The 25,681-nt window shown below is 40.6% G+C and overlaps 1 protein-coding gene across 2 annotated transcripts in view; it reads right to left on the reverse strand.

Moving 5' to 3' along the window:
* The window catches only part of NPSR1 (neuropeptide S receptor 1), a 118,324-nt gene that overhangs the window by 38,544 nt on the left and 54,099 nt on the right, over positions 1 to 25,681 (reverse strand). Inside the window, exon 3 of one of the 2 annotated variants that reach the window (XM_040964967.1) lies at positions 1,556 to 1,659. The exons of the other annotated variant lie outside the window; for it this stretch is intronic. Coding sequence (XP_040820901.1) covers positions 1,556 to 1,659 — 104 coding nt within the window. The remainder of the gene's footprint in view (positions 1 to 1,555; positions 1,660 to 25,681) is intronic. 2 annotated transcript variants of the gene reach the window in all.

Genomic DNA, 25,681 nt, shown 5'->3' on the forward strand with positions numbered 1-25,681 from the left:
AATATCCTGATTTTAAGAGAGTTCAGATAGTTTAATAACTTTGAGTAGAGGAAATTAAGTTGCCATTAGATATTTGAAAGAGCGCCATTTGGGCTCCAGTTAAAGAGGTGATCCTATTTTCTTTTTCTTTTTTAAAAAAGATTTATTTTTATTTTTATTGGAAAGTCAGATATACAGAAAGGAGGAGACACAAAGAGGAAAATCTTCCATCTGTTGATTCACTCCCCGAGTGGCTGCAACAGCCAGAGCTGCACTGATCTGAAGCCAGGAACCTGGAGCCTCTTCCAGGTCTCCCATGTGGGTACAGTCATTGGGCTGTCCTCGACTGCTTTCTCAGGCCACAACTGGATGGGAAGCAGGGCTCTGGAATAGAACCGATGTCCACGTGGGATCCCGGCACATTCAAGGCAAGGACTTCAGCCACTAGGCTACTGTGCCGGGCCCTAGCTGATCCTATTTTCTAATAATTCGTCAAAGTTTTTTTTTTTTTTTAATTTCCAAGAGTACTCACAGTCAGCATTGCATTAGTTTGAAAGTTAAAAGTGACATATAATTGGCAAGTTTTCTGACAAATGTTTACTCCTAATATCAAAAGCCTTAACATTGATCCTGAAAATGCAAATACTCTATATTGTTATTATTGCTATTTATATTTTTGTATATGTGTTTTAAAAATATTTATTTATTTTAAATTCAGAGTTGCAAAGATAGTAGACACAGTGAGAGATCTTCTATCCACTGGTTTACTTCCTAAATGAGTACAATAGCCAGAGCTGGACCAAAACTGAGAGCCAGGAGTTTCATCTGGATCTCCTGCGTGGGCAGCAGGGATCCAAACACTTGGAACGTCTTCCACTGCTTCCCACCCACCCCCGACTCTCTCTCCTCTGCTTCTCTTCCCTCCTCTCCTTCTTTTTATGGGGGCAGAGCGGGTATTTATTTATTTTTATTTGAAAGGCAGATATTACAGAGAGAAGAGAGACAGAGTGATAGGTCTTCTATTCACTAGTTCACTCCCTAAAGAACCTCAATGGCTGAAGCAAAGCTGATTCAAAGCCAAGAGCCAGGCATTTCTTTCAGGTCTCCCATGTGAGTGCAGGGACCCAAGGACTTGAGCCATCCTCTGCTGCCTTCCTAGGCCATAAGCAGGGAGCTGGATCTGGAAATACAGCAGCTAGGACACGAACTAGCACTGACATGGATGCTGGTTAGGCAGGTAAAGAATTAGTCTGCTTTGTCACTATACTGGCCCCCTTCTACTGCTTTTCCCAAGCCATTAGCAAGGAGCTGGGTTGGAATTAGAGCAGCCAGAACGTGAACAGGTGCTCATATGGGGTACTGGTGTTGCAAGTTGCATGTTTTTTACCACAAGGGTGGCCCCTGATGTATTATTTTCAACAAAGAAAACATATTGAAAGACTTACAAAGTTTGCTTGTTTTAATTTCTGAGAAAGTAGAGACCTTGCTGAACAGAGGTACAGGATTCCCTCTTGAAGAATACAGCAACTGATTTTGATTTGAAATTGTGTCATCACGTTTGGAAAGTGTTACCTACCTGCAGATAGCGGACGACGCGGCAAACCAGGTCAGGCGCCATGAAGTCTCCAGTGAACCGCCAGATGATGTCTGTCAGGATGTTGACTAGTCCTGTGAAAGAGTCTAACAAAACACAAGGGTGCTTAACTTCAGTCTTTCAAGTTCAAATTGGAGCTTGTAAACAGATTTCAGGTGCTTGTCAGAGGACCAGTGAAGAAGCCTGGGGCAAGGCAGAAGCCCGTGGGCTCTATGGTCACAGCTTGCTACCACTTGCACATAACCTCCCAAACAGAATTTCAGTGGCAACAGAAGAGCGGGCAGAGTAACACAGGGTGGACCTTTCCAGTCATGGAAGAGGAATTTGAAGGGAGTCTAGACCTGTCCTAAACTAAGCCTTGTGTGGAAAATCAAAGCTCAAAGAACAGGAAAAGACTCACCTTTCTGTTTGGAGAAACCCTGTTAGAATTCTTTTCTGCACCTGGGACTTTACAACTTGACTTTTCACTAAGTGCTTAACCTCAACTTTCATTCTCCTCCCACTAGTTTCTCCTGATTTCCTTTCCATTACCCTTTCAACATGTGCCCTGGGGAAAAGAATTGAGTGCATGATCTGTCAGTTTAATTAACATAAGTAAACGATGGAGGAACCAAGTGAGCTCAGGGACTTTTCTGTGGGTGTGTTGTGTGCTCAAATCTCCATTTATAGAATGTGTAAGTTATGCAAATGTCAACAGCAGAAATGGGAAAGTATAATTTTTAAAGTCCCTTTCTTGTCTCTCCCTGATAGACATCATCAATTGATCAAGTGATCCAGGCTTTTGGGGAAACAGAGTTGCAGGTCTCTGTTAATTGTTGAGCAGGACTGAAACATAAGATTAAATTAGCAAACATTCATTTGTCGGGAGTCCCGTTTTCACCTGAGTACATGAGACATAATAGCTTGTTAGAGGCAAGAAAACTTCATGGGTTGATAGCTCTTTAGGACTGGGAGGGAAAAAAAGGTGGCCAAACACTTCTATGAATATTCCCCTGGCCCACACTCATAAACTATGCAACCTGGAAATTCTGCAACTTTGAGTGAATCTGCTTGGAATGGACTCTATTTGTCAGCCCATTGAAGCCTTACTCATGTTTCCACATCTGTCTGAGTGTGTCTACTTCTCCAGGCATTTTCCTTGACCATCCACATGACATAGTCTACCCCTGATCTTTTTGCCTTTCTCTCTGTTCTCTGCCTTTGGCTTCTCTTCAGATAGCATTGACAAGCACGTGCAAACTACAACAGAAATGTCAAAAACTTGGGAATAAAAATCTCATGACAGTTCAGGTTGTGAGAGAAATTCTCACTTGAGAAGGTCAGATCTGATCAAGAATTTGAGAGTTAGGATGGTTGCTGATTAAATAGAATGTCATGAATGCTTTCTTAACAAGGAATGGATGAGATAAATGGAATGGATAGTTGGGGTTATATCCCAATGTAAAAAAACGTGAGAAATACTTACATTTCTCTAGATCTAAGTGGTCACATAAAATTATAATATGTTCTGCTAATAACTGTTTTTCTCCTTGGAGTTCAGGCTTAAACTTATCTCGGAATAAACTATCCATGAAACTGTGCCACAGCTTTTGTTAGTTGCTATTAGGCAAATGATGCACAATCTGATCAGTAAAAAGCTAGTTAGCTACCTAAGCAATTCAGCACATTGCAAATAAAATGCTCCAAAATGGTAATTAACAGAACTTTGGAAACAAAGGGTACATTTTAAAGGCTTAATCACTTTCATGTATTATTCCTACTTTTAAAACTTGGTGCTGTAAGAGAACCCTAAGAAACTGTTTTGCTCAAAAATCTGAACCAGATTTAACAGTGGGCATTATTCTTGTTTTCAAGACAAGAAAAAGAAAGTATAAGAAATTGCAATAGATGCTATTTATGTCTGGGAATGGACTAAGCTGGATTTTTTTTTTTTTGGTTACTATAGTCACCTTCAGTACCTCGTACAGTTAAGATTCTTCTTAGGATGCTCTGTTAGGGTGGGAGTGGGTGGGGTGAGTTCAGTGCTGAATTCCACTTCCAGTTGCATCTGATTGTAGGCTTCTCTAGTGTCCTGGCTCAGTGTGCCTAGGCCTTCAGGATAGGATCCTCCTTTGCACAAAATGTGCTCTCCTGCCATTGTCCATGTGGAGGTCTCACCTATGAGAGTCTCATGTCCTTCCCTAGTAGTGAGAGAATTCCTGTGGTGTTGGTGCTATTGTTCTGGATCTGTCCTAAGAGATGATGGGTTTCTGTTGTTTTCATTGTCAGTCTGGAGGTAACAGTGAGTGGTGACATAGCAGCTTAGAGTTTTTGTTGACAGAACTGTTCAGGCAGTTCAGTAGATTCAGGCATGACCTAAACCCTCCCACATTCTACATATGATCGCTGCAGCAACTACTCCCCTCCAGTAAACCTTTTTTTGTAAAGATAATTTGCAGGCTGGATTTGGCCAGTAGCTGTAATTTGCCAACCACTGGTAGACAGAATAAACCCCAAATGCATTGATTTCCTCTCTTTGTCTTCAGGAAGTCTTTTCTCATTCTATGCTTTTTAAAAAAAATCTTACTCATTTGAAAGGCAGAGTTAGAGAAATGAGGAGAGACAAAAGGAATCTTCCTTCTACTGGTTTACTTCCCAAATGACTGCGATGGCTGGTGCTGGGTCAGGACAAAGCAATGAATCTGAAACTTCTTCCGGGTGTCCCACATAGGTGCCAGGGGCCCAAGGATTTGAGCCATCTTGTACTGCTTTCCTAGGTGCATTAGCAGGAAGTTGGATGGAAAGTGAACAGAGCAGCCTGGACAGAGCTAGCACCGAAATGAAATGCTATCATTGCAGGTGAGGGTTAGCCTCCTCCATCGAGACACCGGCCTCCATCCTAAATTCAGGCTGTAAGAGGAAGTCTCTCAACCAGCACATTAGTACTGGCATGTGGTTCATTGCTTAAGAAATTGGCTAGAGAGATGAAGCATACAGAAAGACTCACCCTAAAGCTTTTCAATATGAAACAGAAATATTAATTTGTCATTTTTTAGAAAGGTGTGACTAAGACTTTGATATTTATGCACCATTATTATTGTATAAAATACCCCTGGATTGCATCTTTTTGATTTTTAGTTTTGGTTGCTTAGCATTGGGCTGAGAACCTCTAATATCAACAGAAAAAGCTGTCACAGAATCTAATTTCAGGGTTTTTTTTTTAAAGTCTTCTTTCTCTTTTATAGTTGCATTGCCTCAACTTAATTCTAGTAGAATTTTTTTAGAGACTAAAAGGTCAAGTTTTTCCAAAATATTCATCTTATTTTTTTCACAGTAATAACAACTCTTGCTAGTGAAATCATATGGTTTTAGTCATGAGTATGAGTGGGATAGACTGGCTTTGGAGCAGACACCTCTGACTCATAGAACTGGAGAGGAGCAGAAGCGGACAGGCTCATTAGGACCTCTCTGGTTAGCTGTGGGTGTTCAGTCAGAGGGTTTTGCTGAAAGAACAGTGTTGATGACTCTAGTATGCATTTAGAAGATGCAGTTGAAGGAGCTTCTATTCAGAATTCCCAGTCCTCCTTAACCACACCCAGTTATTCACTCTAGCTTGCTCTTTCTTCCCAGCCTGCCTTTGCTTGGGAGCTTAGGCAGGTCGATCTGAAGAATATCTCTATATCCGTAAGATGTAGTTCAAGGCTGCCTCCTTTATGACTCTGACTATTGAGATTGACTTGGTAATTCCTTTTTCTGTACATCTCTTTACTCCACTATTATAGAATCTATAATAAATCAACGTATTAATTTTGTGTATTTTCTCCTCTTGCTCTATGGGAGGAGAGAGTATTTTGCATTTAGTTCCATGTGTCCAGGTACTGGAACTGTGATGTTACAACCAAGTCAATTTCCATTAAATGAATTAATATATTGTTATTACTATTGCTTGATTGGCTGACCACATCACGGGTATTTTAACAGAATGGACCGGGCTGTATTCATCATCTGCCTCGATGTAGGTTAAAATGATGATTGTGAAATGAAGATTTAAAGGAAGAACATGACCAGAAATTTTGATTCTTCAAGCAGATTTCTAAAAGAGTTCTCTGGATTCTGAGATCTGTGCTTTGCTGATTGGCGCTACTGGTGCTGCATACAAACTTGCCATTTCATTTCTTTTTATCGTGCCTGGTGAGGTACCAGGTGCTTGCAAGGCACAGCTATGCAAGGTACAAGCCAACTATGCTAGCATACACTTTTGAAGTCTTCTTAAAAAGGTGAAGCCCACCGCTATAGTATTCCTCCTGCACATTTAGCCAATTGAATCACCATTTCCTAGATTTCCTACTTGCCTCATTGCTTTTTGTGGGCTTTTCCATCCAAGGACAACACCAGACAAAATGAGTATGCAGCATAGTGAGTCATTTTTTTTTTCTTGAAAGGTAAATAGCATGTGGACATTCATCATCCTAGACGAGGGGAATATTGACTACAAACATGATTTTTAGGAAGACATTTCTATTTCTGATAATACAGTTCTTTCTACTTGTGGTATTATGGATGAGCTGTGTTCTGGCTTTCCTGAAAGAGACATTGCCAATCACAGTGTCAGTTGTGATTCTCTAGACTCCAGCAGATGCTTCCAGCTCAACTTGCTGTTGTTTCTAAAGCAAGGGCGGCAGTGGGGGGTGTCGTGTGGTGTGTGCATAGCTTGACTGCAGGTGGCTATTTGCAGCAAAACATTTTTGATATTGCTAAGGGTCTCTCTCTCTTTCTCTTTCCTGTCCTTTTTTTTTTAAATGGCCAAATGCTATAGGAGACTCTAAAGACTTTACATAAAAATTTGTTTGACGATAGAATTTGCATTGCCCACCCTGATACCAGGTACATGACTGCCAAATAAAATGTTTTTCTCAGGATGAACATTTGGTCTTAGGGTTAAGACACCACTTAAGATGCCCATGTTACATGCCAGAGTGCTTGGGATTCCCAGTTCCAGCTTTCTGCTTACACAAACCCTGGGAGGCAGCAGTTATGGATCCAGTGATTGAGTCCCTGACTCCCCCAGGAAGAACCTCAGTTGAGTTCCTGGCTCCCACCCGGTGCCTCCAGGGTTCTTGTGGACATTTGGGGAAGTGAACCAGTAGATGAGAACTCCTTTTCAGACCCAAATAAAAAGAAACAGGGAAAGAAAAAAGCTCTGTTTTTTGGGCTCTTTTTACAAGACTAATATGATTTTGTCACTATGTTCTTCACCAAGATTAAGTTGCAGCAGAGTGCAACGACCTAAAACTGTCGCCCCCTGGCTCTTTATTAACCCCACAAAGTGGCCCACACCTCAGTCATTACTGCTCTATTCAGTAAATAATCATCACATTCATTCTCATTAGAACACTCTCAGAAAGTTTTGTTCATGAGATTTTCAATTAGTCTTTAACAAGTCACACATGCCACTGGTGTTGTCCTCTCTCCATTAGTCCCCACAATCAATTTAAAATCATGTGGTTCAGCTACTGCAAGAGCAAGTGTTCCCTCAGATTCAGGGAAAATAGGTGCTGTACTAGTGCTATTTAAGGAAATTTAAGGAAAACCATTTCAAGGCACAGGAGTATGTATCATCTTTGCACAGTATAGCTCCAACTGACTCTGAATGTAAATGTTTCCTTTGTAAAAGATTTTGTTTTCCTAGCACGAAAAACTTCCATCAGTGATTTGGGCTGGTCGGAATTCCAAGTAAATGAGAGGAGAATTCTGTTTGTAGTTATTGAGGTGGCCAGGTTTTCAAATGACTTTCCCCATTTGCGGTATTTGCCCAAGGAGAGTGGAGTTGTAGCAGGCTGAGAGAGAAGTAAGAGATGGCAATCACACAATTACAAGAAATGTTTAGTTTTCTTCTCGTTGCTGCACCCACATACAGGGCTGTACATAGGATGCATCTGCAGAAAGTTCATAGAAAACACAGGTTATGAAACAGTTATGCGTGGACTTTAAATTACTTTACCCCCCAAAATACACCTTTATTGTTTGATTAAATTTCCCATCAACTTTTTGAAGTGCTCCCTAAGGTGGTGAGGCACACATTAAAGTTCTTTTTCAAGGCCTTGGCTTCTGGAGTAAAGCCTTCATTTACTGGGTTCTGTCAGTTTGCCCCAGGTTTTCAGTTGAGATCCTGATGTTTTTGTACAATCTTCCAATGACTAAGTGAGTGTGGGCAGGAGGTTCTAGTTATTACCACCTCGCAGGGGAGACCTGTTGCAAGTCTTTGTGTTGTTTTGCCTAAGGCCTTTGTATGACTAATTCTTCTTTAGCATTTGCTTCCCCAAGAGTCTTCACATCTCATCATCTAAAATCTTAGCAAAACTATTTCTTGCTGAAAAGGAAAACCATTGAGAAAGTTAACAGGATGCCAGAACTTACTGCCATGAAGACATGTATGCTCAGAGCCTATCTGACATTGTAGTCCAGCAGTTGGGCAGCACAGTTTTTGGTTTCTATTGCAGTTTTGTAACAATCATGTATTCACTCAGTGTAGGGATTTTGTACACATTTACCGTTCTATCTTCAAAGTTCTGTCTATAGAGCACCATGAGATCAAAATTTTTTGATAAGAAAATGCTTTGCCATATATTTCTCTCAGGCTAGAACATATCATGCTGGTTAATGTTGCCCTTGGCTGTGGCCATTAGGAAACACAGAATGAAATATGGCTCAGCTATTGTGACTTTGTAGTTCTTTGAAACCCACAGTTGCTGTTTTTTCTTTTCTATAGTTATGGCTTAGCATTTTCTGTCACCTCCTATTTTACATTTTGTGTTTAATCTTGTTGACTGTGTTCTTACATGTACAGGTAGAGTAAGCAGCTTGGATCCTAGAGCCTGACTATGTAGCTTTGAATACTGGCTCTCCACTTGCTAGCTAGCTGTGCTACCCTGGTGTGTTATACACCCAACCCCTGGCTTTTTGTACAATCTGATAATAACATACAAGGCTGTTGTGAAGGTTAAATGAGATATTACACATAAAAATATTTGTTAAAGTCCTTGGAACATGAATCCTGATTCATTGATGCAATGAACATGGCTGATGATTTGGTGGGACTGGACATCACAGTTCCTGAGTTACTAGCCAAGTTTCTAGAAGAGGGTATTCTGAATAAAGAAACATTTAAATATGTTGTATATGTTTCAAGCTGGATGTATGGTATAGACTGGCTGTCTTATTTGCTATAATGCATGCTACTTAATGTAACACATTTGAGGTCTGCTGAGAAAATAGCTCTGATTACATTAACAGATGGCTGACAAGGTGAAAAAAAATCAATTCAGTTCTTCAGAGAATCGAATATGAGAAAGATGAGCTACGATGAGTGGTCCTGGGATTGCACCACTATTTGCTAGCAGAGATGTTATTTACAAAGCAGTTAGGTTAGGTGTACTTGCATGGTGTAGGAAAATTGGCATTTCTTTAATGAGTTTTACAGATGGTAGTAGCACCTCCTTTCCACTATCCCAGTTTTTGTGATAGTTCCAAAGGCCTCATATTTCCAAATGGCCCAGGATGACATCCTTTTAGAGTCTTTGACATGAGGAAGAATATCTAACGGTTGACTGAGAATATAACTGGGCATTCCTGGAATGGTCTCATTTCATGTAGGTCGTGGCCCTTTCACCAACAGCATTCTCGTCTACATTGATTGGGAATGGCTAATTCCAGATTGGGGGTTCTGGGAAAAATGAAGATAAGCCTTGATTATTCTGTTGCTCTATAAGTAATAAAGTGGCCAAAGAATGTTGAGTACCTCAATGGCAAAAGGAGATAGACCACAGGGCTCTCCTGGGCAGTCTAGCAATTTGAGCATGAAAATAGTGGTAAGAACAAATTATAACCCACTGAATAAATTAAGGCTACATTAAACTATCCTGAGAGTAATACATGAATGGAGAAGGAAAGAAAGCTCTCCTTTAGAGTAGCTGTCTGATTAATAATTATAGAGAGGATTACAGAGTTAGAAAACCATGATTCGGAAAAGTTTATCACATTAATTGGGAGAAGAATCTAACCTGTATATGAATAGTTGTGAGTAAATGTTTGAGGAATAACAAGATATTTCTACCATCAAAATATTATTGGGTACAAAAAGGGAAGAATAATTATCACTATAATATTACAAGCAATGAAACAAGTTTAAATTTTGTGCTGATATATATTAAGAGGAATATGGTACTATATTTGTGATAGATCTTTCAAAAGGGAATAACCTAAATGTAATCAAGAGAAAGCAATTCATAAACCCAGATTGCAGGATAATTAATTCAAGAATATTGAACTTGTACTACATATGTCAATACCATCAAAAGAAAAGCTATATTGAGGAAATGTTCCAGATTGAAGAGGCCTCCCCAAAATTAAAAGATTAATTTTTGAGGAGATGGAAATAAGTCATATCCTGATTTGATAATTACACATTATACACAAGTCAGATGTTCATAATTCATCCCCTAAACATGAGCAGATATTATGTCAATAAAAATAATCATTATGATTTAAATGAAAGAAGTGTAAAACTACACAACAACTGCATACAATGCATGCTATAACATTTTTTGCTGATGTAAAGAATGTTCTTAGGATACTTAAGTGATTTTAGAGCAGATTTATGCATTACATAGTAGGAGATATTTGCATGGATGGATGAATGGGTAGATGGAGAAACAGAAAATAATGAAGCAAATGTGGAAGATATTAACAGTTGAAGACTGTGAGTCTATATTACATGGAGACACTTTGTATATTTCTTGGAGATTTATTATTATCCTAAATTTATGTCAAAATAAAAGCTAATATTGATACATGTCCTAGAAGCCAGTGTGCAGGATGTGATGGCTCCAACCCTAGAGGCAAATTTGAGTGGATAGGATGGCTGTAATCTGTGCACAGTTGCAAAGATAGAGGCAGCGTGCTGAGAGAAGATGGCTCTCGTACTCAGAGTTAGAGCAGCTTGGTTTCTTCTTGCTCAGATCTCTGCAGTTCTTCCTGGAAGGCTAATGCCTTTGAGCATATTCATTGTTTGCTCCGAGAGATTTGACAGTTTTGAGAACAATATCTGTTCCCACAAGATGCTGCAACGTCATGCTCTGGTGGTGAAATCTAGAAACCAGTCATGGCGATGCTCTACAGAATTGTGTCATAAAATTCAATATTAACAGTAAAATTACAAAAAAATAAACAAGAGCAGGGATTTAGCTTAGCAGTGAACATACCATGTCCCACAGTAAAGTACCTGGGTTCAGTTCCTGCCACTGGTCAGGCAGACAGTGGTAATGTTTCAGGCTTTTGGGTTTCCATCCCCTGGATGGGAGACCTGGGTTGTATTCCCAGCTTCCAGCTTTGCTGTGGCCCTTTGAGGGTCTCTGGCAAGTGAACTAGCAGATGAGAGCTCTCGATAGGTGTCTTTTTGTCTGTTTAGTAAGTAATAAACAATCAAAAAACAAAATGACTGACATACAGCTTTTTATGTCCTAGGAACTGCTCTGAGTACCTGTTTGAAAGTTAATTGTTTCTTCAGTCAGCTGTGCTAAATGCTATTACAACCTTCATTTTACAGATGAGGAAACTGATGTATCAACAAGGTTATCAGCAGGCCCAACTGCTAGCAAGTAGTGGACTTGACATTCAAAACCAGTTAGGAAATTCAGAGGCCAGACTGTGTTTTCATGGTTCTACTCCTGCCTGCTGAGGAGCTTCAGATACTCTTTCCAGTATTGTTCTCTTTTTTAAAGATTTATTTATTTTAGTTGAAACCCAACGTTATGGAGACCTGGCGAAATGATCAATGTCTAAATCTTCACCTTGTACATGCCAGTACCTCATATGGGCACCGGTTTGTGTCCCAGATGCTCCACTTTCCATCCAGATCCCTGCTTATGCCCAGGGAAGGCAGTAGAGTTTGGCCAAAGTCTTGCAACCCTGCACCTGCATGGAAGACCAAGAAGAAGTTCCTGGCTCCTAACTTTGGATTGGCTCAGGTCCGGCCATTTTGGCCATTTGGAGAGTGAACCAGCAGATGGAAGATCTTCCTCTCTGTAAATCTGATTTGCGTTTCCAATAAAAGTAATTTTTTTTTAGAAGAAAGTCAAAGTTACAGAAAGGGGTGGGGAGAGAGAAAAAGAGAGGGGAAGAGAGAGAGAAAGAGTGGGAGAGAGAGAGAAACTCTTCCATCCACTGGATCACTAACCAAATGACCACAATGGTCAGAGCTGGACCACTTTGAAACTGGGAGCCAGGAGCTTTTTGGAGTGTCCTATGTGGGTACAGAGCCTCAAGACCCTGGGCCTTCCTCCTCTGGTTTCCCAGGCCATTAGTAGGGAGCTAGATTGGAAGCAGAACAGCTGGGACTTGTGCCAGTGCACATGTGGGATGCCAGTGCTGTAGGACAACAGGATTTGCCTGATGCAGAGCTAAGATCTCAATACCAGCCACCTTGGATTTACTACCTGGGAGAGGCTTGCTTGCCTCTGGTGTGTCTTACAAGGCCATGGCTTTGTCTCTCTGGATATGTTCCCCTAATTTCATTGTGTCACTTCTTTGTCACTAACAAAGGCTGGAACACATACTGACTGGTACCTGTGTGACAGAAACTGAGCTGGGTATTTAACTTGTATGATCTTAACTGATGTGGTGTTTTGAATATGAATGAACTGAATTGCCCACCTTGCACAGGAAATAGAGGTAGTGACCACTCAGAGTGTACCTTCCACTTTCAGGTCAGTGAATTCTGGAGTGTAAATTGCAGATGTAATTTTGATAGAACCTAATAACATGGTAAGATAATGATTCACTCTTACTACCGTTCAACTGTAGGGATTTAAGAAAATCAAAGAATGTTAGAAACAGCCAGGACATTCTCATGGAACCCACCTAGATAGAGACTTCTGCATCCTACAGGATGCAACAACGAACAATGAAATCTAGATCAGGCACAATGCATAGATTATCTCTTTTAATCACTCTAACCATCCAAGAAAGATAGGGATAAAATTTTAGCTTCTTATGGTCATCATGATAATTATATTCAGTAAGGCAAATGAAGCACATGGCACAGCCACTAGAAAGACTGAATGCATGGTGACTTCTCTGTTAATTTTCAAGGAAAAAGGTTGGGCAATGTAAGTCACATGTCAGAAGCCATAGATACAGTAAATGATAGTGTCAGGGTTTGCCCCCAACTCTTCAGGCTCCACTCCTATTTTTATATAGTTTTCAGACTAAGTATGTCTTGCAGGTTTCACTAGTTGAATAAAAAAAAGAAGACATGTTATTGGACATGTGAACGTTATATGAGATTTAAATTTCAGTATCCACAAATAAAGTTTTATTGGTACATGGCTGTACCAATTTGCTCATATGTTACTCAAGGTTGCTCTCATGCCATAATTGCAAAGGTAGTCAGCACAGAGATCATATAGCTTGCAAAGTTTGAAAAAAACTAGCCTTTGCAGGAAAGTGTGCTGACCCTTGCTGCAGATCTTGGACCTTCCTCTTGCCCTTATTTTCATGTTCTGGTGGATCTGGATTGGTGGCAACATTGCCAAATTTTACTCAAAAATGATTAAAATTTCCATGCAGGTTGCACTGACACGCTCCCCACTGGCTTAAATAGCAGAATTTTGAGGGCACCAGATGGGAACAGATTCCTTTCATTCATCTTAACAAAAATCCAATCTTATTCGCTTTCATGTTCAGGAGGCTTTGATTAATTAGGACACCCAGTGGGAGAAGGAACAATCCATGAGGTTGTGCTGGGCTGAGCTCTCCTATTTCAGCTCCTCCTCCTCCCATCAGGAGGCTCCCTGACCGCTTGCCTGTGTCAGAGAATGCCACATAGCTGGAGGTGAAAGATGTAAGCTTTGCAGTCAGACACCTGTGTTGGTACTGTGGTTCCCCATCAGCAGCTGTGTGACTTTGTGCAAATGGTATAACTTCTCTGCGTTTCAGTCTCCAAGGTCCCAAATGGAAGTAATGATTGTGCCTATTGCTCTGGGTAACTTAGAGGATTAAAGGAGGAAGTAAATGCAAAGATTTATTTCCTCAAAGAGTTGGCTTAGTGAACACTGAGTAAATATCAGCTAATATTCTGCCATTATTATTTTTTTTCTGCATATCAGCAGGGAAGGAGCTAAGTCTCTGATCCTATTTAAAAATCCCTGGAAAGGGGTTGTAAAATATTTTTTAAAGTAACTCATGTACATCCTACAAAATTCAAATAATAAGAGTAAGCATCTCAGAAAACAGTGAGTCCTGGCATGTTCAAGGCGGCCTTATTCATAATAGCCCTACCCTGGAAATGACCCAAATACCAATCACTAACAGCATGGAGAAATCAATGGTAGTAAAGTCACATGGTGGAACACAGCAGGGCTCAATAAACAGAGTCTCAGTCTAAAAACACCTGCCAAAATGCTGAGAATCTCACGAACACAATGCTGCCCAAAAGAAGCCAGGACACAAATGGCACATATGCTGTAAGCTCCATTTATAGAAAGTTTAATATTAGGTGAAGCTTGTCTGGGGCTCAGGGTTTACTCCCAATGAGGGTGAGAGTTTGAGACAAAGGAAATGGCAGTGTGGGACTTATGGACCACTGGCAGCATCCTACTTCTTGATTTGGGTGCTGGTTAGATGGGTATACTTTTCATTTCTGGGTATATTATATGGGTATAATTTTCATTTCTGAAAATTCATCAGCTGATAGTCACAGGATGTGTAAAAGTTTAGACTGCATTTCAAGATAAGAATAATCAATCAGAATAAGAAAGGTACCCTTCCCTACTCGGGAATTCCAGCTATTCAGCTCCTTTTTCAGAAGGAACTTCTGTTATCAAATAGAATAACAGAGGGTGTACAGATACACAAGAACATGTGTGCATGTGTATGAGGAGTGTATTTCTTCTTTTCTTATTCCCTGGGAGTCAACTCCTTTATACCCAGTTTTTTGTCTGGTCCTGGACATAGCTGTTCTCCTCCTACAAAGGAGAGGAGAGGGAGACAGGATATTGGGAAGCGTCCTAGGGTTGGGTGACCTTCTTGGACCTGCCAAGACTTCAGCAAATGATGCTTGAATTGTCCAAAGTGAGTTTAAAGGCTTAAAGATGCAGTCAATATATTCTGCCTATTGTTGACCTTGGACCCCAGTGAAGTCATCTCACGATTTCTTTGGGATTAAAACTTCAGATGTCTCTTTAGGCAGTTCTGGTTCCCAAAGCTTTCTGTTCTTGATCAGCATCCAGCTGGATCTGTGACTAAACGTAATAGCTCCATAGTCTCTATGAAACTGTTTTCCTCACCTTGTAGCTAAAAACTTAGAAGATATGCTTGCATTTCTTGCATTTTTTTCTTCCTTCTCATCTTTCACATTGGTGGCTTTCTCCTATACCTTTGGCACAACAACAGCTCCAGATGTTAGTCTCTGGGGCTCTATGCAACTTCCAGTTCCTCTATGATATCCCCATTACTTTTTCCTGGAGGAGTCCAGTGTGTATTACCAGTTTTTTCATTACTTCATCAAATACTCATCAGTCAATAACTATTGATTTCTGACCACTTGGCTTCAGGTACTGTGCCATGTGCTAGAAATCCAACAAAGGGATTTCAGTCCTGTCTTTAGTATATTCACGTTCTTCATGTAAAATAACTGAAGTGTTACATATTGCCTACATTAAGGAGTGCTGATGGGTTGAGTCTTCAAGAGGAAGAGTCAGATAAACCAGATGGGCTTCTATGAACTTCATCATGATCTGGTGACCACAGAGGACTACAGGGATGCTATCATGTTTGGAAGACACCCTGAAACTGGTTTCCAGGCAAAATGACCTTTCAACAAACCCTATGACCAAGGAGACATCTACTATATCTCAGGAAAGTACAAGAGTTTTGTCTTGGGGCCATTGTAGGAACCCTGGTGAACAATCATATTGTTTGCCTCTTCCTGCATATAGGGTACTCTGAGTATGGGAATATAAAGCTTCTTTTCAATCAATAACCAAGTCTGTTAGTTATTAGCAAGTGTTCTTTGACTTTCAATGAGTTTTTCAACGTGATTGATAACCACATGTAAATTGCATTATTGAAACCAGACTCATGAACACACACCCTAAGGAAAGTATAAAACCTGTAACCAAACTTAGGGTTGCTCAACAGCCAACCCCAAGACTAATTAGTTATTTCTGGGTTTAAATCTTCAATTGGACTCCTGAATAATCTTCAACTTTGTTTTCAGTCATCACAAAGCACTTCCCATGTTGAAGATGTTGAAGAATGAGTTGAAATTTGCTAGACACACCAAAGAAGAAAACAAACATCCTGTTAAATATATGACATGGTTTCACAGCACAAAAGGATATTTGCAACCAGAACCACCATGAAAGATCTGGTAAGACATTCTTGTCTTTCTTGCTATTATGCATGTGCAAAGAAGCACCTGGCAAAGTAGATGTGTGAGCCACAGATTGCCACTCTTGTTTTATTTATCATGAAATTTACTGATTATTCCAACCTGATTGTGAAAGATTGATGGATAAGAATCCAGATTTAGACTCTTCTTTTTCCCCCTTCCCTAAACACTTAGTAAAATGTGGGCAGTCAGACTGAAAAATGAAATCAATGATTAAGGACAAACACAGGAACAGTTATTTTGAAATATTCAATTGAGGACCTGAATTCTAAACATTCAACACATCTCTGTTTTTAGAATGTGTGCCTCCTAATAGACTTGGAATCTAAGGAAAACCTAAGGGGACAGAACTGAACTTTCCTGGAAGTTCTTATAATCAGAGGCAAACTGTGATTAGAACTTTTGTCCTCTATGCCTTCTGTCCTATTCAACATCTACTCCTGGGTTCTCAGGGCTTCCTCTCACGAGGAGTTAAATTATTTTGGATGTAATTGGGTTCGGCCTGTGATCTTGTCACTGCCAAAATCCACTGTTTGCCACTTAATTGCTCTGTGACCTTGGAAAACTTCCTTAAATATCTTAGATTGCTTTTGCGACCTTGTAGATTTGAAGTGCCACCCTGTGTCTAGATTAAATGTCCTAACAATTCAGAGCCCAGTTGGTTCCCAATAATGCAGGCATTCCTTTCTGTGTTTTTCCACTTTCCTTTCTAGTCCTTTCTTTTTTCCCTTGGAAATTTTGGAAAAGAGCATGCAAGAGAACGAGGAGCATATAAGCAGCTGAGGAAGGCTTTGAGGGAGTAGAGTCGACTGAGTAGAGAGGAATTTTAAACACAGTTTGTCATGCTTCATGCAGTTTGTCACACCTCCTTTCACCAAGGACTGTCAGGACTGAGGTTGGCGGTTTCTTGGGGGACACATCAGGCAGAGCCTGGCCATGAGGAAGCTCAGCTTCGATTAGGGTGCGCATGATCCAGAGAAAGCAATTAGGTATTACTATTCATCTGGAAAAGACCTGTACACAGGACCTGGCACACACGTTCTCCAGGTCTGCCTTTTGGAAAAAGTGTGGAATTCAGATCAAGGCTGGACTCAGCATCCTTACTCAGCAGCCTCTCGCTGCTTCCATGAAGCTTGCCTCAGGAGGAGGGTATTGTATAAGGTCCGGGGTCTGTTTGTCATGACTCAAGATTAGTGGGGAGCTGTGTGTGATGGCTTGCCCTTTTTGTCTCCTGGACGTAGGTGTCCATGAGTCTATAGTGACTCACTTGGTTCCTCTTGAGTGCCACCCAAAGCAATCCCAGACAGAAGACTCACCGCACTCCAGCAAGCCTTCCAACACCTCCTCAATGAACCCTTAGTTGGAAGCAGATCTCACTGATGACTAGTGTTCCCCAGCTAATAACTAAGGCCTGTTATTCTCCTGACAGCACTTTCATTTTAATGAGGGCATCAAACCTTGGCCAAGGAGCAACTCTCCAACGCAGAGAGGTTCCAGGCAGTGTAGAATACAGAGAGGAACAGAAGGGCTGGCAGCCTGCCCAAGGTCACACAGTGAAGTGTGAACAAAACCCAGCTGTCCTAATTCTCAGCCTCACACTGCTGCCCCTGCCTGGGGCTGTCTACTCTTTTTTTGCTCTATGGAGTTCCCAGTCCCCCACCGTAGCGTAACCTGAGTGTGTCCAGGTAGCGACACTGATACCTGAAACACTCATCCCTCACTGCCAGAAGGTGGCATGAAAAATAGCAGCTTAGAGGAGGCTTGATCAATAGATATTATGCAAATGCTTGGAGCAATAGCATTCCTCTCCATTACCAGGCTAACAGCCCCAGTAAAGAGTGCGCCTTGATTCTGACAGTTTTATTTTTCCTAGTTTGTCAGACAGAAATCAGGGTCTGACTGATGTCCACACAAAAGCATAAAAGGTGCATGACTGGCAGAGACCCAGCTCCCTTTTCTCTGAATCAGAGGCCCTTCCTCCACAAGCTGGCAAGGGCTGCAGCCCTGTGCACATCAATTATGCTCCCTGGCCGCGAGCCTTGATGCACAGAGCTAGGCAGCACACACACTTGGAACTACCGTGGGTCGCCTTTGTGCTGCAGATCTTAAAGGAAAGAAGGCAGCGAGGCAGCAGTGTCCAGTTTCTTGCCCTCTTCTTTACCTCCTCCCACCTGTCCTCCTAGCCCACGAATCCTGGAATCTGAATTGTTTATATAGGGAAAATAATATTCTTTAATTCCTAATACTGAAATTAATTGCTAGGGTGGACTTCTGCTCTGCTGGATCTAAGAATTTCATTGCGATCAATTATGTGTTTACTGCTTCATGTTTTTTATTCCTTAGTCATTTTCAGGTTTTATAAAGTTCTTACACAGTATCAGGGAGAGTGTGTGTGTGTGTGTGTGTGTGTGGTGATGGTCCTTGATTTCAGCTGCCATCTTGGGTATCTGTTGAGATGTCTCTCACCTGTCTGGCTTTTGGTTATCAGAAGATCAAAAGTGCGCTTCCCTCATTGCAATTGTAGGACCTGTTCGGGTCGTGGGCTTTCTCTCTCTCTGCCACAAAGGCATGGCTGTTGCTGCCCAGAGTTCATTCCAGTGATCCTCACACCAAACTGTAGGGTGTGGGAGCACTCATATGGCTGCTTCAAGTTGTCTGCCCATGCCCTGCAGCGGTCATTATTTCTCACATTCAATGCTGGGCAGACGGACCCTGAGCATTCATTTTCTTATGATCATACTAAGGCCCCTGAAAAATTCTGCCATAGATACGTAAACATCTCAATAGACACATAAACAAGGTTCACAAGATTCTACATACTAGAAATACCAGATAAATAACATTATGTACTATTTTAAGAACTTCAAAAGAAATTAAATAAGGGGTTGTTAAGTCTGATGAGATTATAGAATGGCTGTAACTGGCCAGATATTTTTTAACAAGAATAAAACAGAAGAAGGAAAATGCATATAATTAAAGTAAAAATCGTAATGACCATGCTAATTAGAAAATTGGAACCAGATGACAAGAAAATTGTTAAATTTGAAGATTGGTCTAGAGAAGTGACCCAGAAGGTAACGGAAAAAGACAAAGGCATGGATCAAAGAGATGTTAAAAAGCGCAGTGAATAGAACAAGAAAGTCCAATCTCAGTGGAGAAAGAGAAAGAAATAGAGAATGGGAAAGAGGTCACAAAATTTCTGTAATTAGTGAAGGATGTCGACGTTCAAACATAAGACACATAGCAAAAATCTCATTCTAGAACTCCTATATTATGGCTTGACAACATCATAATTGTATCAGGACTCACAGATACGATGGTTGTTGTTTGCCTCACAAACCCAAACAGGAGCTGGTTAGAGACAGGGAGTTCTAGGTGTCCCTGTGAAACGCCGAATTTCAAAACCAAAGAAGACATGAGATAACTATATTTGGGTTCAAGGATAACACTAGGAAGAAGGCCCAGACATCTGAATAAACTGTGATAAGTCAACAAATACTAATTGAAGCCCTGAAGGTGCATCAAAATTCCATTCGCTCTTCCCTAATCTTGCATTTTTTATCGTGAGATCTACTAGTACCAGTGTGGTAGGCAGTGCACCCTACACAAGGTCAGACATTTAAAATGGTTCCCAGGAAAAGAGAAAAAGGAGGCACTTAAATCACAAGGAGGTAGCATGTTAAAAATTTACACAAAAATTAACTAAAGGGAAGATCATGCAGCAACATCAATTTAAGATAAAATCTTCTTGAAGGCTAAAAGCATTAGTAGAGAAAAAGAATGCCATGGAGTATTGACTAAATGTTCAGTTCACAAGGAAAATGTAGCAGTTCTAAATCTGTTAGAATAAATAGTGACAAAAAGAGAGAGAGAGAGAGAAAACGTATTAGAACCACAGAGAGAAGTAGACAGATCACCGTTGTAACTTTGGATTTTAGCAACATCTCTTGGATATTTCCAGAACAAATAGGTTTTAAAAATCTGCCAGATTGGAGAAGGTTTGACTAACACAGTAAACGAACTTGACCTCACATAAGGACATAAAGGAAAACCTTTCAAATCTGGAGAATACATATATTTCAGGGTATGTGGAATAATGTCAAGTCATTATACATTAGACACTATAATAGTTTTCTTCTCATTTTTGAAAAATCTAAAAAATATAGGCAATTGAATTAGAAAACAATAACAAAATTAGAGATAAAAATGTAGTTCTGGGTTGAGCACTGAAGCATATTGGATCAAGCCACTGATCTTGATGCTTGCATCCCTTAAGACAGTGCTAGTTCCAGGCCTGGCTGCTCGTTTTCTGATCCAGCTCCCTACCAGTATGCCTAGAAAGGCAGGGTATGATGGTCTGTGGGAGACTGAGCTGGAGCTCTTGGTTCCTGGCTTTTGATTGACCCAGCTCAGGCTTCTGTGACCATAGGGGAGTGAACTAATAGGTGAAAGATTCTCTCTTTTTCTCTTTGTGTCTCTCCTTCAAATAAGCAATTGTTTTGGAGTGTAATACTTGTGAAAACTTAAAAAAAATCTTCTAAATGACAATTCATCAAAATAATTATAATAGAAATTAGATATTAATTAATTATAATGAGATGATAATGAAAGATCACACATAGGCACTTTCAAGATGCAACTGAAGAATCCTTGAGAAGCACTTACGGCCTTCAAATGCTTGTGTTAGAAAGGAAGAAGCTGTGAAAAATTATCTAAGCCTTTAGCTTCAATAGCTCCTAAAGGGTAGAAGTGATATTGAGAATGGCAGACCGGAAACACAGTAAGGCTCTATCCTTTCAGCTGTTGATAAGCTGGCAAAATGTGGAAGAATCACAAAGCAACGAGGAAAAGCTGACTGAAGGAGCAGGCTGCTGTGAAGTGGTAAGAGTGTGGAAGCTTTTAGCTAGTCTACTCGCTGTGCCCGTGTCCTCCCTAGGTCACTGGTGACCATGACTACAACTGTGCTTCCAGTATAGGCTTTAGTGTCATACGGGAATAACAAACCTTAGTCACAAAGATTTGTAGCTGTATTTTGAGCTCTGATTGCTCTCTAAAGAACTGGAATAAAGAGTGTCTTTGTTTCTCCTAATATGGAGCATTCTCAGGAATGTAGTACTCTCTGAGGAGAAGCACTTGCTGCAAAGAATTAAAGGCAAAGGTACTGGCCACTGCAGTCTGGGACAAACAGTAATGGGACAGAAAATAGGTAAATACTTGCAAAGGATGAGGTCGGAAAGAAGACATGTGGGCGGATAATGACTTTTATTTTTTAAATTGTGTGCATGTGTACGTTTTATTTAAGACACACACAGAACATAGACACACACACACAGAGGCAGAGAGTTAGTGCTTCCGTCCACTGACTCATTCCCCAAATGCCTGCAGTAACAATGGGTGAGCTGGGCTAACACCAGAAGGCAAAAACTCAGTCCAGGCCTGCCACACAGGAGATGGGAACCTAACTACTCAAGCCAAAATCTGCTGACTCCAGGTTCCACATTAACAGGAAACCAGTGATGAGCTAAAGCTAAGGATCCCACCTAGGCACTTGCCTGTATGTGATATGGGCATCCCAACTGACATCTAACTGGTAGGCCAAATGCCCACGTCAGCAACAACTACCAAAAGCATCCATGGATACAGTGAATCAAGAGAGTCATATGCAAGATCAGGAGAGCAGAAAATTTAAAAAAGAAAGCATGGCAATATTCTAAACTTATATCTAGGTATCTCAGAGTAAAGAAGACAGAGAGAAAAAGAGAAACTATCAGAAGTAGTTACGGTCCAAATTTTCTCTATTGAAAGACAAACCTAAGTCAGTGCAAATGAAAGAAGTCTAACATAGGCCAAAACTTAAACTTTTGAAAAATAAAACGAGTTCATAAGAGAAATGAATTGTCATGTAAAAGGACTTTTCATAATATTAACAATGTCACTTTATGTCAGAAAACACTGAGTACTGGAATGACTTATTTCAAGTAATAAAAGAAAATAAAACAACCCATGTAACATGTCAACCAAGAATTCTATGTTCAGCAATACTGTCTTACAAAAAAAGAAAGAAAGAAAGAAAAATATCATTAAGATATTTCCAGGAATGAAAGCCAAGAGAATAGCTCACTAATTGATATGCCTTCTATTCTTATGGAGGAAGGCAAACCAAAACAAAATTCGCAGCACATATAAAAGCCGTGTAGTTCGTTAGAAGTGTTATCGGGAAGAGAAAGGAGTGATGAAACTGGAGAGCTGTGGTGGAAGAGGATTGCTTTAAGATTCTAAACGACATGGTCGAGGAGATGGAGACCTTAGAACAAAGACTGAAAGGAGAGTGTGGGAGTTGCTCATGTAGATGTTTCACATTTCTCTTGGAAAAACGCTGCATATAAAGTGAAAAGCCGGTGCAGATATCCTAAGCCAGAAGAGTCTGTAGAGTAGGGATGGAGAGAAAAGATTGGGACCTCAGTTTTGGACATGATTTGTTTGAGATATGTTTTTGTGGAGATGCCTAACTGCGTTGTGTATTCAAGTCTAGAATTCAGGAGAGAGGTCTCGTTTGGAGATAGGAATAAGAGAGCTGCTGGTATATTGATCATGGTTAAAGTCATGCTGCTGTGTGAGATCACCAAAGAGATGAATGAGACTGGAGAAGAGCAAAGGTCTGAAATGAAACACTTAGATATTCAGTATCAAGAGGCTGGGAAGAAGATGATTAAAATTGTTCATTTTAAATGTTAATGTGATATATCGAAACCTGAAAAAACATGACTTTGAGTGTGTCCTGTGTGGGTGGTTTCTGAAAGCCCTTTGAGTGTATGAGTAGGCCTTATCAACTGGCTGGGAGTGTTGTGAGAATAAATCCTGAAGGTGCAATGGTTTCTCGCCCTTTGTCAGCTGGGATGCACTTGACTCCTGCCACGTACGATGGAACTCTAGACTTGTTTGCCTATGAACTTCAGGACTTATTTTAATAGTCCCATGTTTGGACACTCAGGCTTCTATATGCAAACTGAAGTAGCTTCTCTTTTTTTCATAGTTCTGAAGCCTTCAAACTAAAACCAGGCTACAAATCCAGCATCCACGGGCCTTCGGCCTGAGGATGACGCTGCTGTGGGGCTTCTCAGCTGCCACCATTGTGTGAGCCACATCTCCTCTCATATTTCCTATCAGTTCTGTGTCTTTACAGAATCCCAACACCATGGCAACCAAGGGGAAGAGACAGCATAAGTGCAATTATTGGGGTGGGAGAAAAAAAAAACAATGGAGTTTGTTGTTGGGAAAGAAAGTTAACAGGGCCTTTCAGGAATGGGAGGGTCCTTGGTTTTGTCAACTCAACAGTGAGAATCCAACAGTGGTTATGCTTCCTGAAAATATGGACATTAGAGATGTAGAAAGTTGGAAGATAAACAATGCATTCTGTAGAGACTCAAAACAACATATATTGACATTCTTGAGTTCTCCTCCCAGCTTCTTCTCTAAGCTTTATGTTTTTCTGTACCTGGAGTTCATGATAGAGATAGGATTTTCTGTCATGTTTCTAATCTCTTTTATTATTAAAATTTCTTATTAACATTATTTTAAATCATACTTAATATTCTTTGTGTGGGTATTGTTATGTTATCTAACTGTTCTTTCGGTGTTGGGCATTTACATTGTTTACGATTTTCTGCTATTTAAAATAGCTCTGCAATGAAAATCTCTGCCAAAAGCTTCATCAGCAGTTTTATTTGATTTCTTCTGGATAATTATCAGAACTTTACTGTTTCAAAGAAAAGTGCATGTTAAAACTCTGTTTCAGCCTCATGGGAATTAGCTCATGAGGCATGAGCTTGCCTTCGCCTCTGTACTGCTTTCTCTAGGTCCTGAAGAGCACAGACAGCAGGCATCTTTTTTAACCCTTGAAAATCCAATGATCAATTTGTTCTGTTTGTAGATATATTAACAAATTTATTTTCATTTTATTTGAGAGAAAGATCTTTCATTCCATTCCCCCTTCCCCTTTTTTTTATTTCTCAAATGCCTACAATCACAGGCTGAAGTCAGGAACTCAAAACACATTCAAGTTCTCACATATGGCTAGAAGGAATCTGAGTATCTGGGCTGTCTCCTGCTGCCTCCTGGGGTCACATTAGCAGGAATCCAGAATCAGAAGCAGAGCCAGGACTCAAACTAAGCACTTTGAAATGGGGTGTGAACATCCTAAATGTCAGCTTCCTTAACCCTTGTTCTAAATTCTGACCCTTAATTTATTCTTTGGGGGAAAGAAGGATGGCTGTCATGGACTATGTAAACAACATAGGTGTTCTCAAGCAAATATTTATTCGTGTATCAAAGCCAACAAAAAGAGAGGAGGGGAACTGGACTCTGGAATTAGACAACACAGATGGTCTTGTCAAGAATGACCTTCATTTTAGCTTTCACCTTCACTCAAGGGGTCTTTTCTCTGACCCTTCCAGGGTTTCCCCAACAAGTGTGACCACCTCTCTCCCTCCTCCACACATGGCTGTGTGTGGATTCCAGGGAGGGAAGGGACACAGGAACCCAAGGGTCCCACGTGGGGGCCATGATCCTGGTGAGGGTCGGGAGAGTGGGAAATTGGAACCCCACACTCAGTGTTCTACTCCTCCTGTATTGTTTTCAGCCATTTTACACATTTTTGTTCTGAGAGTACTATCTCAATTACTCTTTCTCCGCCAGGTCTCACACTAGATTATTTAGACAGTGTTGACTCTATTCTCTGCAAGAGGGGGAACTTGTGACACAGGACTGGCTAATCAGAGTTCATTCATCCTGTGGCCATGGTGTCTGGTTGCTGGCTCTAAGAGTAATGTAAACTACAGGTCACTGGGGCTTCTTGTGGAGTCTGCCAGAGAGAAACACCATTTCCGAGGAAAATACAGCCATTAAACCAAGAGCAAGAAAGTAGCAGATAAGGCCAGCAGTAAGTGACAGAGGACATGCCAGTAGGTAGATGGGGGTTTTCAAGAAGACGGAAATGTAATCAGTATGAAGCTTTCTGATCATTAGAACATGTTGAAGAACAGTGTCCTCTGAGGAGTTTTTCTCCATCTTCTTACAAAAGGAAGCAAAGGTTTAGCCTAGTATTTAGAGCTTCTGTGTCCAGTATTGGAGGCTCCGGGTTCAATTTCTGGCTCTGGCTCTGACTTTCGAGTCACATCTCCTAACACTTATGCTGAGAAGCAGCAGTGATGCTTTCAATAGTAGGGTCCCTGCACCTGCATCGTGGCTTGGATGAAGTTCCTGCCTTCTAGGTCTAGATTAAAACAAACAATAATAAAAAGCAGTCAGTCTGATTTCACATTGGAGTGAAGTCCTCAGAATTAGATGTTGTTATTCCGGCATTCAGGTGTTCCTCTAAAATAGGCATCAATAGTCAAATCATCTTGTGTGTAACTTTTGAGATGTATTTTGCTTAGCAATAGCAAAAAGTGGTTTTTGAAATAATGCAGGTTTCCTTTGCTGATTTCTGCTCCAAGTCGTTAGGATTAGGAGACACATTAAATTTTGAAGAGACTGCACTTTGGAATATGTTCTAAACTTGAAATGTGTTCGACTCTGATAAATTTCTTCAGCTTTTGTATCTTAGTAATTTGTCTCTTATCCTCCAAGCTGTGCAGGCTCTATACCTTGAAATTAAACCCTTCCTATTCTTCCACTCCAAC

Source organism: Ochotona curzoniae, unplaced genomic scaffold, assembly GCF_017591425.1.
Source record: "Ochotona curzoniae isolate NIBS_2020 unplaced genomic scaffold, NIBS_Ocur_1.0 scaffold_3835, whole genome shotgun sequence".
NCBI lineage: Eukaryota > Metazoa > Chordata > Mammalia > Lagomorpha > Ochotonidae > Ochotona > Ochotona curzoniae.